At 40.9% G+C, this 13,773-nt stretch overlaps 1 protein-coding gene across 6 annotated transcripts in view; it reads right to left on the bottom strand.

Annotated features, from left to right (window-relative positions):
• Positions 1–268: 268 nt before the first annotated feature.
• Positions 269–13,773, bottom strand: part of sytl5 (synaptotagmin-like 5) — a 42,204-nt gene continuing 28,699 nt past the window's right edge. For 5 of the 6 annotated variants that reach the window (XM_035174241.2, XM_035174238.2, XM_035174237.2 and 2 more), the window contains 10 exons: positions 13,051–13,154; positions 12,268–12,363; positions 9,396–9,461; positions 7,156–7,334; positions 6,644–6,746; positions 6,389–6,550; positions 6,173–6,281; positions 4,245–4,383; positions 3,944–4,152; positions 269–2,540 (listed from right to left, as the gene is read on the bottom strand). In XM_035174241.2, the coding sequence (XP_035030132.1) occupies positions 2,398–2,540; positions 3,944–4,152; positions 4,245–4,383; positions 6,173–6,281; positions 6,389–6,550; positions 6,644–6,746; positions 7,156–7,334; positions 9,396–9,461; positions 12,268–12,363; positions 13,051–13,154 (1,310 nt within the window). In that variant the 3' untranslated portion in view covers positions 269–2,397. The remainder of the gene's footprint in view (positions 2,541–3,943; positions 4,153–4,244; positions 4,384–6,172; positions 6,282–6,388; positions 6,551–6,643; positions 6,747–7,155; positions 7,335–9,395; positions 9,462–12,267; positions 12,364–13,050; positions 13,155–13,773) is intronic. The other variant, XM_035174242.2, reaches the window with a different exon arrangement.

The raw sequence follows: 13,773 nt of genomic DNA, 5'->3' as shown, positions 1-13,773 counted from the left end.
AAATAATTTCAATGTGAATATTTTCCACGTTTATCTCATATCAATGCACTTCATTAACTTTGGGTTTTTGACACTTGCAAGCAATTTGAAAACCTCCGACTGGGATGGGAAATTATAATTATAAGTGACTGAAAAAGATTTTTGTACACTCCTTCAGTCAGAAATACCCAAATAGTGTTGGCGCTACCACTTACAAAAAAAACACTGAAATAGTTCAGTATACATTTAGAAAAATTGGAAACGTTCAATAAATCAAACAAACAGTTAGTCTATGGAAAGATGTGTTTATTTCAAAATATTCCCGTAACATATTTTGGACAAAAAGGCTTGAATGGAGTGAATCTGATGTTTGGAGCAGAGACACCACATGATGTACATCAAGAGCTTCTTCAGTTAATCGGGTATTGCACGAGCCTCTCATCTAAAATACATTGTACAGTGAACACCATGAGTTATTACTTTAAGTGTGGAGTGTGAAACTATTTTGCTCTGCGAGTTCGGTTTTGCCAAGGACGAGCGTTCAGAAACTGGCAAACCAATATGAAAAATGGACGAGCAGGGTTTAAAACTGGAGGATCCTTTTTATTCATCTTTTGGTGAACTGCGTGATTCGTCACAGGATGGTGGGCCGCGGAGCCACGGAGCCGCGAAGCCGCGGGTGACAGGGACAAGGTGTCTGCCACTGACACGTTATCGGGCTCCCCCTGAGACGAACGCAGCCTTGCTCAATGCTGACTCACTATCACACAGCGGCGGCCTCAGGGTTCCTGGGAACGCACCGCAAATCACACGTCCTCTTCTGAGTGTAAAGTGATGTCATTATCAGTGCTTTTAATAACCTCCTTTTGTTCTTGTCTAATACAGTACCATGCATATCTATTATCACACTGATACAGTGTCATGTTCATTTACATTGAATCTAGTCTAAATCATGGAACCATCCAGACTTTGTGCCACAGATTATTTTTTACCAGACAGTCAGTGGTGGAAATGAACTGAGTGGGAGTACTCCTGTTACTGTGACGGTGCTAGCATGGGGATGCTAATCAGGTATAATGTTCTAATTTTTATTTTGATGTACGTCCGAAACACAATATCTCAGGAGGGAATTTCTATCAAATTTGACACAAACATCCACTCGGACTAAAAGATGAACGGATAGTGATTTGGTGGTCAAAGATCAAAGGTGAAGGTCAGTGTGACCCCGCAATTATTTTTGAAATATTTAAATCAAGGATTCACAAGTGAAATATGACAAAACTGAACACAAATGTCAAAAATCTATAAAATTACGAATTAAAAATTATGATTAAAAAAGATGAATATTTTGACCATTATTCAGAGGCATAACTGACTCATTGGTGGAGTTTGAGTAAACTTAAAAGTATTTGAGTGAAGTATTTCTACTTTCAACCCAGTATAATTTTGGTGTACTTCCATCCATTACCTATATATTTGTATGGTCTCGACCTTACGATGTAAAGTGCCTTCTTATGATTTGGGGCTATACAAATAAAACTGAATTAAATTGAATAGAATCTATAACACATATCCTGTGAGGGTCAAGGGGGGGGCTGGATCCCAGCTGATATTTGGCGAGGGGGTACACTCTGGACAAGTCGTCAGTGTATCGCAAGGCCAACATAAGCTTTAGAGTCTTCAATCAACAATTGACATGGACTCTGGGAGAAAACCCCCCACACAACAGGGACTCAAACCAGGAACCAGGCTACAGTGCTACCCTCTGCAAAGCCAAAGGTTTATAGAGGGTTTCTCTATTTGGATCCCTCATACATCTAAAACAGAAGCATGGCAGTGACCACACAGTGTGTACGTACTCTGAGGAGTCTTCAAGTGTTCTCAGTTGATCATCATTCTGCTTCAGTTATAATTAAATGGAGGATGATGGCACAGTCGCACTAACACCAGTCACTTTCCACCCCTGAACACAGCTGTTAATGAGGCATCATTGTGTGCTTCAGACCAGGATGCAGCTTCGTTGTAAAGGGAACGTCTACGATTCTACATGATTGGTTGGTGCATTGTCGACTGTGGTCTACTTCAGCCGTTACTACACGAGGAAATGACTCGAGTAAATGTATCACAGAGACGAGGACAGACGCATCAGGAGTCACACCGTGTGCTTATTCTGTAGCTATAGTAAGTTACATACATGGTTTTTTTTTTTATATTCAGCGGTGAACAGCAGTGTTTGGTCAAGACTAGATGCTGAGGGACACATGTAGATGAGTGTGTAAGGCATGACTGGCTGTTCTGGATCTGAACATCTCAGGGTGGAGAAAAGGTCGGGACCCGTCTCCACCGCTCAAACCTCTTCTTTTTCTCTTCCTCCTCTCCCTCCTTCTTTATCCTTCATCCTCTGGGCTTTGGTCCGGCTCATGTCTCACGTTTGCGCATGCTGGATCGCAGCATCAGTGTGCACTCCTGAGGGACCTCTGGGTTGTCAGTCATGCGTTGCCACACCCGCTGTTCCTCCCCGCAGGAGTCCATCCAGTCTACCTCGCTCCCATAGCTTTTCCCTTCAGGGGAGAAACAAACAAACGAGCAAACATTTGTTTTAGTTTGCTAGAACTACTCCTGCTGTCGAGCCCCGAGGAGACAAACGCTCCCTCGGCACTGCACTCACTCTTTAATATTTGATGAATTGTAAATGAATGGCTGAATGAATTAAGTTTGAAGCCCTGGGCTCACAAAACAACACATTTTCATAGAACTATAAGGGTATCAGTAAAATGCATATTTAAATTCACTCGATCCAGATTTTTAGCTGTGTAGCTACAGTGAAAAGATTCCTGGATACGCCCCCTGATCTGGATTCTCACCAAAATGTTAAATCTGTACACTGGTTTTGTATTAAGTATTTTGAATAAGCCTTCTAAATAACAATCGAACAAAGACCAATGAAACTAAACCAAATAAAACTGATTTAAATATGGTCTGATTTTATTTTTATCTTTTGGACAACCATTACCCCTCTTCCCCGTCTTTATGCAAAGCTACGCTAACTGGGTTTCGGCTCCAGCTTCATATTTACTGTACAAACATAAAAATGATTATCAAGCTTCTTGGCAACAAGCATACAAACACATTTACCAGACTGTCAAAGTATAGTTTAATTATGTCTAAATTGTACTGAAGTACAGTAATTGAGAAAAAAAAATTTCTGTCACATTCTATAGTATTAAAGAAATCAAGATTAAGATTAGTTAAATATTCATGAGTTCGAAATAAAGTACATGTCAATATTTGAAGAACCAAACTAATCTGTTTGCCCGAACACTGAAAAACAGTCTTTCTTAAATAATCTCAGTATTTACGATACAAAAGAAAACAGGCCTTTGTCTCAAATCGTACAGCTCTCACACACAAGCTGTTTTCTCTTTGAATGTTTTTCAGGCAAACTTAATGACCAGAGGACAAAAACAGCAGCTCTCAGCTCTGCAGCTCAGTTTTTTGGGCTTCCAGACAAACACGATAAACACATGATTCAGGACTTTTATTTATACGCATGTATGAATAAAAGTCTAATTTCATGGACAAAGGATTTTTTGTTCAAGTTAGACCTTTCAACCTTCTTAATCTTCCAGAAAAGCTATTTAGACCACAGAGAAGTAGTTTCATTATTGTATTTGGAATCATAGGAAAGACATTAAACGTATAAGAGAAAGAAAAGTGCAGGAGGTGTCAAATATAAGTTGTTTTCAGACATGAACAACGGAAAATCAGAGTCAGATGTTTTTGTTTACAACACACATACATACTGGCATCGAGGCCAAAAGCGTTTATGTCCATTGATTTGGACATGTGCATTCTCATACAGCTCTCTAGGTAATTTCAGGAAAATGTCTGGAGTTCAGTGCATGTCTGAAAGCAGCTTCACTAACAAGGTCTGTCCAGATATTTTACTTTTTCTTACACATACCTGTGCCGGCTCCCAGCCTGACTCCTCCCAGGAAGATGTTGCTGGCCAGAGCCTCTTTGTCCCACACGGTGAGCTCCAGGCAGACGTTGTCGAGGTCCCCTGTCTGCAGGCCGCAGTAGGTGAAGGTGTGGTTCCACTGCGGGTGCACTGTGCGTCGCTCCACCGCCGTCTTGTGCTTGGTCGACTTGTTGCTGTCTGGAAGCAGGTACCTGGGATGAAGGGGAGAGTGGCAATTACTGCACAGTGTTGGGGCCGTTTCTTTGTAAATCACAGGTCACGTAACCAGCAGGGAGCATCTCACCCTTTTACAAACGGATCAGACGTTCCTCCAGACTTCACAGCCGTTAGATTTTTGGCTCCTTTGACGAGCAGCTCAACCATGCCCCCTTGAGGGAGGGTGAAGCTGCTCGTCTTCTTGCCTTTCAGGAACCCTTTCTTCACTGAGGAGGGAGAGAGGCAAACACAGAGAGAGGCAAACACAGAGAAATCATTAATTTATTTATGTAACACTTGAGAAAGAAAACAGGTCTGAAGTATGTACTTTACATGGAAAGCATATGAACACAAGTGTGTACATAGACAAACACATGGACGCACGACATGTACTTGTGTTTTTCAACAGTAAGCTATACTCAGGTGTAACAAACCACACATCAATGAATAGGCTGTAGATGTAAGGAAAAAATTCAACAGGTAAATTAGACTCAATAAATCAATCAATAAAATTAAATCACAAATTAGAGTATTGAGAAAGGTAGAGGTGAGAGAAAACTTTTTGTTTGACATCACCCAAGGGAGCTTTAACATTTAAACAACAAAGAAAATGGCTAATTCTGCAGTTTGAAATCAAACAACAAAAGGAGCTTGAAATTGAATTAATGAGACGTGAAATGGCGGAATTTGAGGTCTTTAAACATTTTGAAAAGGATGTTGCAGTTTGAGCTGATGAATATGTTACCACACATAGAAGTATGTCTGGTATCAGGTGATGGTGTTTATACTTCTTGCTTTCTGGACATAATGAGCGAGGGGAGAAAAAAAAAAAAAAGGACTAACTATACTTGTAATCCCTGGAAAAAATAACTGCCATGCAATTAAAGTCAAAATGAGGAAGTCATTTGTTTTAGATGTTGTTGTGTGTCTGAAACCTGGTCGCCTGATGAGGCTTTGGTTTAGAGGAACCTTTGGATTCGTTGCAGCGTTTTGTTTTAAATGTTTTTGCGTAGACGTATTTTTTTAATGTGCTTTGTCTCGTAACCTCTCTATTCATCACCTGACTAAAACCATCCCTACAGTGCAGCATGGTATTGAGTTGAAGGAAGGATGAGTGCAGCCAAATACAGAGAGGTCCTTGGAGAAAACCTGCTCCAGAGTACACACGGCCTGAGAATGAGGTGAAGGTTCACTTAAAGCAATCAAAATACTGGATTGCCACTCGACTGTCATTGAGTGGCCAGAGCCCAGAACATCTGTAGAGGCCTGAAGAGAGCGGCTAACAGACGCTGAGATGATCTGCTTGTTACCCATGAAGATTCAAAGAGGACATTTCTGTGATAGTGGCTTCAACAAAGGACCAGACTAAACCTTTGTGTACATTTGTAAATGAGAGATTTCAGTCTTTCAATTTTTCATTAAATTTGCAGAAGATAGCACACACAGTGAGCTTTACTTGAGAGGATCTAAATATTTTCTGAGAGCTTCAATGAAGTGTGGGAACGACCTGATAAAAAGAATAATAAATATGCAACCTTCAGACCATATGGAATAAGAGGATATATAAAACCATGTAAGGTATTGAACAAATGGGAGACACTGACAATTCATTTCTCTCTGTCAACATTTTAAAATTGAATAGCATACCAAAGCCTGTAAGTTCCTTTCAATTCAATCCAACTGCACAGAATAACACATACTCCTAAATATCAGCTCCCTAAATGTGTCAGTTTCATCAATGAGTTATTCTCTGGGAAATTGGTGAAATCGTCAAAAAACAACCGATCTCACAGTTTTAAAGAAAGTAAAAAAAAATCCTAGGTCAGCCCCTTGGTCTGGATCCACACCATAATTTATGAGTTCTTTCCTGACCCATTACACATCCATGCTGCCAACTAACATACAAACAAACATGCTGGTGAAATCATAATCTCCTTTGCAGAGGTAGTAACACAAACGATTTTGCAACCTGTTCCGCAATATAATAAATAATAGACATCACAGTTGTGAGTGTACCTTGCACTTGGTCCAGAGGCAGCGTGAGGTTCTTCTCTGCAGGTATATACTTCAACACGACTGTCAGTTCTCCTTTATACTGCATGGTAGAGTCGACACCGCTCTCCATCTACACAAACACATTTCACAAACCTCTCAGGCACTTGTTGTGTGTTTGTATTTGTATAACACAGGAGAAGGAGACAACATGTGTACGTGCTGATTTGGGGTTGCTACCTTTGGCTGCAGAGCGTACCACTCCTCAATCTGGGAATCGAACTCGCAGGTGTCCAACGACAGCTCCACTTCTCCGAGGAAGCTGTTGTGTCCGAAGCGGTCGTGGTGCCACACGGACGCCTGCAGGGTTCGAGTCTCCAGCTGCGAGTGGCTGATCACGTACTGCACGACATGAGAGGAAACACAGGAGCTTTACTATAAGAATGAAGCTTCGTAGATCAAGACTGAACGTTGGGGAGGTTTTCAGCCACTGACCCTCAGATTCTCATTGAAAACAGGGTTGATGTTGTTGGCCTTGATGCTCGTCTTCCTCTTGCTCTGTCGTGACATGTCCGGCAGCAGGTAAGTCTTCACATATCTGCAGTGAAAACAACACGGTCTCTCAGTCGAGCCCCGTCGCAGGAAATCACATGCAGATTCTTCCTGTCTCTACTATATTACAGCAGATTCTTGCACAGGCAATTATGGATCTTTGTGGCCAATATCAATAAAATACAAAACCTTTTATTAATTCAAATGTTTTTTTACAGAATGAGCAATGTTTGGCAAGAATCCATCAAATTTGTCGATTGAAACAACGACATGAAGACGGATATTTAACCAATAAATGTTACTATGAAAGGTGACAGTGATATTAGCAAATATCTGCAGTTGCTATCAGCCATCCAAATAAAGCATGTAAAAACGTATGATATGGGTATCGATATCTGTGTGTGTGTGTGTGTGTGTGTGTGTGTGTGTGTGTGTGTGTCTGTGTGCACTCCTACGCGTCCGTGCGCTGCTTCCTCTCGTCTCCCGTGGCCAGATTGTGACACTCTTTGACCAGGATGTTGAGCGCACCGGTCTTGTAGCTGTAGCTGATGTTCAGCAGGATCTCGCCGCTCACCCTGGCGTTGCCATAGTCACCAGTCTCGCTGTACATGCTCATCATGCTGTTTATACTACTCTGTTAGAGAGACACGGGAGGAGGAGGAGGTCAAAAGGAGGGAAAGAGAGAGGAAGAGGTAAAGAAAAGACAGGTTACACAAGCGGTACGGGCCAGAAAAGAGGGGAGACGGTGAAAATACCTTTGTTATTCTTAAAGTTTAGCAAAATGCTGATGAAATATGGTGGAAATACTTTGCAGCCCTTAATGAACATGAATAGAGTAAAATATGTGTCGATCCACATTAAGATTAAGAATAAGATATTACATCACTACTACTGGATCCCAAGAGGGTCATACTGTCTACAGAAGACTTAAGGATTCAGTGGGCAACACATAGTAGAGATGTGAGCATGACCTTCATGTCAGAGAGCACTGCCCTCAGTGAAGCTTCCCTCGGTAAATAAATGGAAAAAAGGTAAAACACTGTGGACCAAATTCCAAACATTTCTGTAGGAAGATTCACTTTTATACCGTGTAAATTTGGAGTTTGTATCATGTGCAGAAATTAGGGTATCATTTGTGTTTGTGGATTATTATTATTATTATCCACAAAAGATAGAAGAGAGAGACTGAAAGACGCCTGTGACATTCCCCTTTTCAGGAATGAGTGACAGCGTTTGGAAAGGTTACTGCACATGAAATGACGTCATGTGTCAGGATGATCAGTAAAGCTTTTCCCCTCAAGTGATGCATGCACACAACCGAGAGAGTGAAATGAAAGTGCATTAGTGACAGCGATTCCCATGTGTGTGTTTGTTTCCCTTTGTCTATCAACTTGTCAATGATTTTTCTTAAACTACTGATCTTTGAAATTCAAAGTCGAGAAAAATGTTTAAAATCTTCCCAATTGCTTAAGAAAAGATAAGTAAAAGATATTTAATGTACTATCACATAAAACACATCACAAGTGGAGATCCTCTTAATCTGAAACTTTCAGATTTTAGTTCGTAAAATCAACGTGGGCCATATGTTTATAAATGAATGCTAGTAACAAAATATTTTTAGAGTAGGTTCAGTAGTTGGCCTCCTCCAGTTGCAGTGGCTACAATATAATCTTACGGGGCAACTGTGGCAGTCAACAAAAGACTCTTAGCAAAGTTCCAGAATAACAATTTGAGCCTTTTATTGGTGGAAACCAGCAATTTTAGTGGCCATTTCGTGAACTGTCGTAGTTGCCCCAATAGATTACATGGTAGCCACTGCTTTAACTGTGCCACAGCTGCTAGAAGAGACGATCTACTAGACTGATTCCAAATGTTTTAGTATGAACCATACATTTACACACACACACACAAATTTATAAACATGAGGCCCAGGTTGAGAAAATACCGCAATTCCCCTTTAAATAAATGTGTATATTATATACAAGTGTATAACCAGAAGAATAAACTGAAAAAGGACAAAAACACAAAAGGCAAACAGTCAACAGTAAAAACACACACAAGATTGAAACTTGTCTTGTCTTCTTGTTGTCACTAGTTACATCCAGAAAGTAAACTTTACATCTCGTCTATCTGTGTGAGTTATGAGTCAGAGTATGTCTACACCCCCTGAGTTTCATAGATTACAAAATTAAACAGTCATAATTCTTCCACAAACTAGCTTGCAAAACCCATTTTACTTCCTCATATTGTGTACCTGGAAAACCCATTTCATGAACAAAAGACCCCAGCAGGTAATTATAAATGCAGCATTTCTGGGGAAGGAGGCTAACATGAGTCTTCAGGACAGGAAATAACTGGTATAATCCACTGATAATGGTATTCCTGTCCAGGGAAGACAGGAATACTGGAGAAGGTAACTCGTTTATCTCCTCCAGGGAGCCATTGGGATAAATGACTACTTCAATGTAAGGGGTTTAGACTTAATGGCAAGAGATGAGGATAAAACCACAACAAGAATGAACACAAACACACACCGAACATGCAGCATCGTTCGGAGCATACCGGTATGTTTAAATTAAATCTATGTATTATTGAATCTTACATGTAATATTTGTGCTCTGCAGCTGCACTTTCACTCTTCTATAATGCAGTGGTGAATATAAACGCATGCACAAACGTGGAAGACGAGACTTACAGTCTCAGCATCTGAGTCGGGGATATTCAGGTACCCCCACCTTCTCTCTGAGCCAGGAGTGGAAGACTAGCAGCCGATTCATTTAAGAGACAGAGAGAGGAAGGAAAGACGGAAGGCAGAAAGAGAGGGGAAGGAGAGACATCAGAGCTTTTGATGTGTTAGTGATAGAGGCAGACCCCGAGCACAGTCCCCCGGCCCCTGAGGAGGAGCTGCAGAAACCCAGTCTCCGGCAGAACAGCCAGAAACCCCATTACACTCGGTCACCATGGTGATTAACAGATGAAACAAGAGATTACAACTGATCTGGAAACAGCAGCGGTGAAATCAACACACAGACACAAACACACACAAAAGTACACACACAAAAGTACACATACACACAGATAAATGGTCACACAGACACGCGCGCACACGCACACGCAGGGTAGCAGCTAGAACCAGAGAGATGATTGGTTTCTCAAATTACTTTATATTTTATTCTTTTGAAAACCATTCATTTCAGCCAGGTTACCTCTAGAATGACAATCATTTGATCAGACTGAAAAATCTAAACAACTGATGGATTCATTGCATTGGAATTCTGTAAGGAAATTACATGATCCCCTTAGGATGGATTGGAATAAATTTGGTGATCCTTTAGGTTTTTGTTAAGCACCACCATCAGGTCAAGATTGCACTTTGACCAGGGGTGCGTCTTGTTTGTCTTACGTCTTCTCCTTTCCCTCAACTAAGACGTCCCTTCCTCTGACGTGCCATGTGGTAATGTTAGTTTCTGAGGTCCGACTACAGACCTATTACTCTGAATAGTAAATCATAACACACACTCAGCACAGAGTGATGTATTGTGACTTATCATCATCATTCTGTCTCATCACTGACAGCAGCAGAATGATCATCTTCAAATCTATAAAATGCTGCATATTTCATTGTGAGCTTGTTATCAGAAAGTACATTTTCAATCCTTTGCAGTGTATTAAGGGCACTATAAGAAAATCCGATACGATGGAAATAAAATGGTGGAGAGTAAATGTAGTACTAGCTCACAATGGTTAACAGAGAGTGATGTTTAGACACATGTAGCCTTACAGAGCTCTGAGGCTGTACACTCTTATTTCACCTCAACCTTTCCCAGATCATTCAAATATAAATAAATATATATATATATATATATATATATATATATTTATTGCTTATTTGATGCAGCAGCAAAACTTGATTAATAGAATAGAAATAAATTCTCTAAAGCTTGAAAAACACTATAACACAGTAAATTGTACTACAGTATAATCAATGGCACTAAACAGCACAACAGTTGTGCTTTCATTATCCACCCAGAGCCCTCTATGACACAATCGTGTATTAGTGGGCAGAGTATATCAGAGATCGAATCAATGAGGGACTCATCTATCTGCATAATGTCCCTCATCACCTCCTTCCACTTCCATTCAATCTACCAACAGCAGGTTGGCGACGGACGTTATTATACGACATAATAAATGAGCCAGGAAGCGCATCTGTCTTGGCTGCTTACTTCCTCAAATTACACACTCACACAAACACACTGACGGTACCATGAGTCATGACAAAAGACAATTATGTTGGTCATTTGAAAAACTGGATTTTCTGCCAGGATAAGTTATAGCTGATCACGGGGGCCAATGAGTAAACATGGGAAAGTCAAAGGGTCCATGGTATTTAATATCATATTTAACCATGACGAGAGCTTTGGGTTAATGTGCCGATGCTTTGAAATCCATCCATCATCTCCGTCAGCACATTTCAATTCAATTTCCAGTTCTTCAGTTCTCAGCTCCAACTCCTGAGTTAGTGCCGCTAACTCTGGAGTTGGAGCTGTGACAGTTTGTACGCAATTTACACACCCAAGCCTGATATTCATTAACCCAAGTTGATTTTTCCTCCACCATTTCCTGTGCATGCACTGCACTTTGTTCACCAGCCAGTTTCTAGCTGTATGTGCCTGCTCCTTGGTTCTGAGAGCTGAGAGCGATCACAACTATTTCTTAAATCAAAACGTTGATATTAAGAGTAAAGAAAAGCAATAAAGTTATGGGCCAGAAAAAACAAGAAAAAAAAAAATTTGCTTAAGGATGGTAAGATGAGGTTATGTTTTCATCTGCGTTAGTTAGTTAGTTAGTTAGTTAGTTAGTTAGTTAGTTAGCTAGCAGGAATAGCAAAAACTACAGATTTCCATGAAATTTGGTGGAAGGTAAAGATGGTGCTGATTCGGATCAGAAATCAAATAAAGGAATTATATTTGCGTTTTCTGTAACATTTTCGTTGATTTCTCAGAAAATAGGGTCTTGATGTTATGAGTTTTTTTCTCTTTTTGGTAGAAAGAATTCCTCTTAAATCCATTGTTTTAGGGTATAGAAATAGGTTTTTAAAGACAACCATTTTGCAAAAAATACTACAAAAACTGCATAGCTACAGATGCCACAAGGGTTCTTCTGGAAACGTCTGTAAGTAATTTGAGTATAATGCTTAAAATATAAACCATTGAGTTGCTGTATTAACCCACAGAAACACTTCTACAATACACATTACTCTCATATACAAAGCAGTAATGTTTCACATTAACATACTACTAGTCAAGTTTTATAAATGCAGCAGGTTTCCCAAGGCTGTTGTGTTTGTGTTGCCGGTGTCCGTGACACATATTTGCCCCACAGCTCACACGATGTTTACACAGTCAACACTGGAGCGCACAGTCCTGACTCACTCTTCATGTGACACTGAGGCGATGTGTATACAGAGAGTGCATATACACAAACTTTTTATGAGCACACAAGACTCTTTACAGAATATATTCTTCATATTTTTGTGTTTGCAGTAGCTTGAACACGGGCTTTACCGTTGACACTGCGTTGCTGAGGCGTCGCCGGGCTGTCTGGCTGTGGGCCGACATCAGGACATCGATGTCTTCCTCCGCATCATCATCGGAAAACTCCTGCAGATGATAGCGCTCAGTTTTAATTGAAAGGGAGGCAACATCTGGAAAGCTGGCCAGTTAGTCTTTATGATTTGCTCTGTGTGGGTGGATGCAGCCAGCTCCCATAAATTCAATCAGACAAGTCGGGGCAGAGCGTGGACAATTGTTTTTCACCAGCAAAATCAAAATATCACTGGGTGTACAGTAAACTTGTTGTTTGAATGAAGGAGTACTTTTATGACCAAATAGCATGTGTGTTTGTGTGTGTGTGTGTGTGTGGGGGTGAGAGTATGACCCTGTGTTTGTACTTCCATGAAGAGCTTTGAAAGCAAATGAAAACTCAGTAAACACAAAGACAAAGCAGCCACGTACAGGCCGCCACATCCTCCACCTGTTTTCAGCCTACAGCCGTTTAGATGCTCCTCATGCTCTTTGAAGTGAGCTCTGAAGTGAAATTAACATTCAGCCCCACATCTCTGACGCATCACGTTCAGCCACAGATCCTGAGCTGGATATGGAGAACCAGTATTTATGGATTTTTAAAAAGGGGCACGGACTGTAATATCTGAGTGTCTCTGTAAATTTCACACTCGAAAGCTCCGGCTGTGACGAGAATCTGCGGCGACACCGCTGCAGGAATATGGGATCAGCGTGTGGGGGACACAGTGGGAACACAGGAACAAGACATATACTGACGCTGCCTACTTTTTCGTTGAGCCCGGGGACCGAGCGGCTTCTGAGGCTCAGGGCTTCGTCACTGCTGGGTTCAGAACCGGGAACTGATAGGTCCATCTCTGAGCGACTGTGATCTGGGAGAGAGGAGAGGGAAACAGGGGGAATGTTGTTTCAAAGATGGTGTTTGAAGGGAATGAGGGACTGGGAGGCAAAACACTGAGAAACAGAAGCAGACAGTGAAAGAGGGAGGAAACTAATGATCATGACCGTGGTTCTGCTTGGATAAAGATCACGACTGTGAATAAAATACTTGCAAAAATAATAATGGCAATAAACTTAATTTATTTTGCACTTCACGTACAAGAAATAAAGCTCAACTTGTTTGATTTAGACTTCGTCAGCGACATCAAAACAACATCTGAACCAGGCTTGTTTTAAATCAGTCGTTTCCCATCCTGTTTTCATTATGCAACCATTTTTTGAATGTGTGCGAGTCAAAATTTAATGTGGTCGCGTTCCTGCAAGTGCATCACCATCATTAGGCTGTTTTGGTGCGAGTACTGCATTAGCCATTGTGGTTGACAGTCGCACTTTTTCTTCTTCATGAGCTCAGTCATTTCTTTTTAATGTGGAGAGAGAGGAGGAGGCTGATGAAGAGGGAGGGTTGACGAGACTTTCAGCCACAATATCTATTTGAGTGCTAAGCTCTGTGTGTGTGTGTTATTGTGTGTGTGTGTGTGTGTGTGTGTGTGC

This window comes from Hippoglossus stenolepis, chromosome 13 (genome assembly GCF_022539355.2).
Source record: "Hippoglossus stenolepis isolate QCI-W04-F060 chromosome 13, HSTE1.2, whole genome shotgun sequence".
Lineage (NCBI taxonomy): Eukaryota > Metazoa > Chordata > Actinopteri > Pleuronectiformes > Pleuronectidae > Hippoglossus > Hippoglossus stenolepis.
This window is presented reverse-complemented; position numbering and strand designations above follow the sequence as displayed.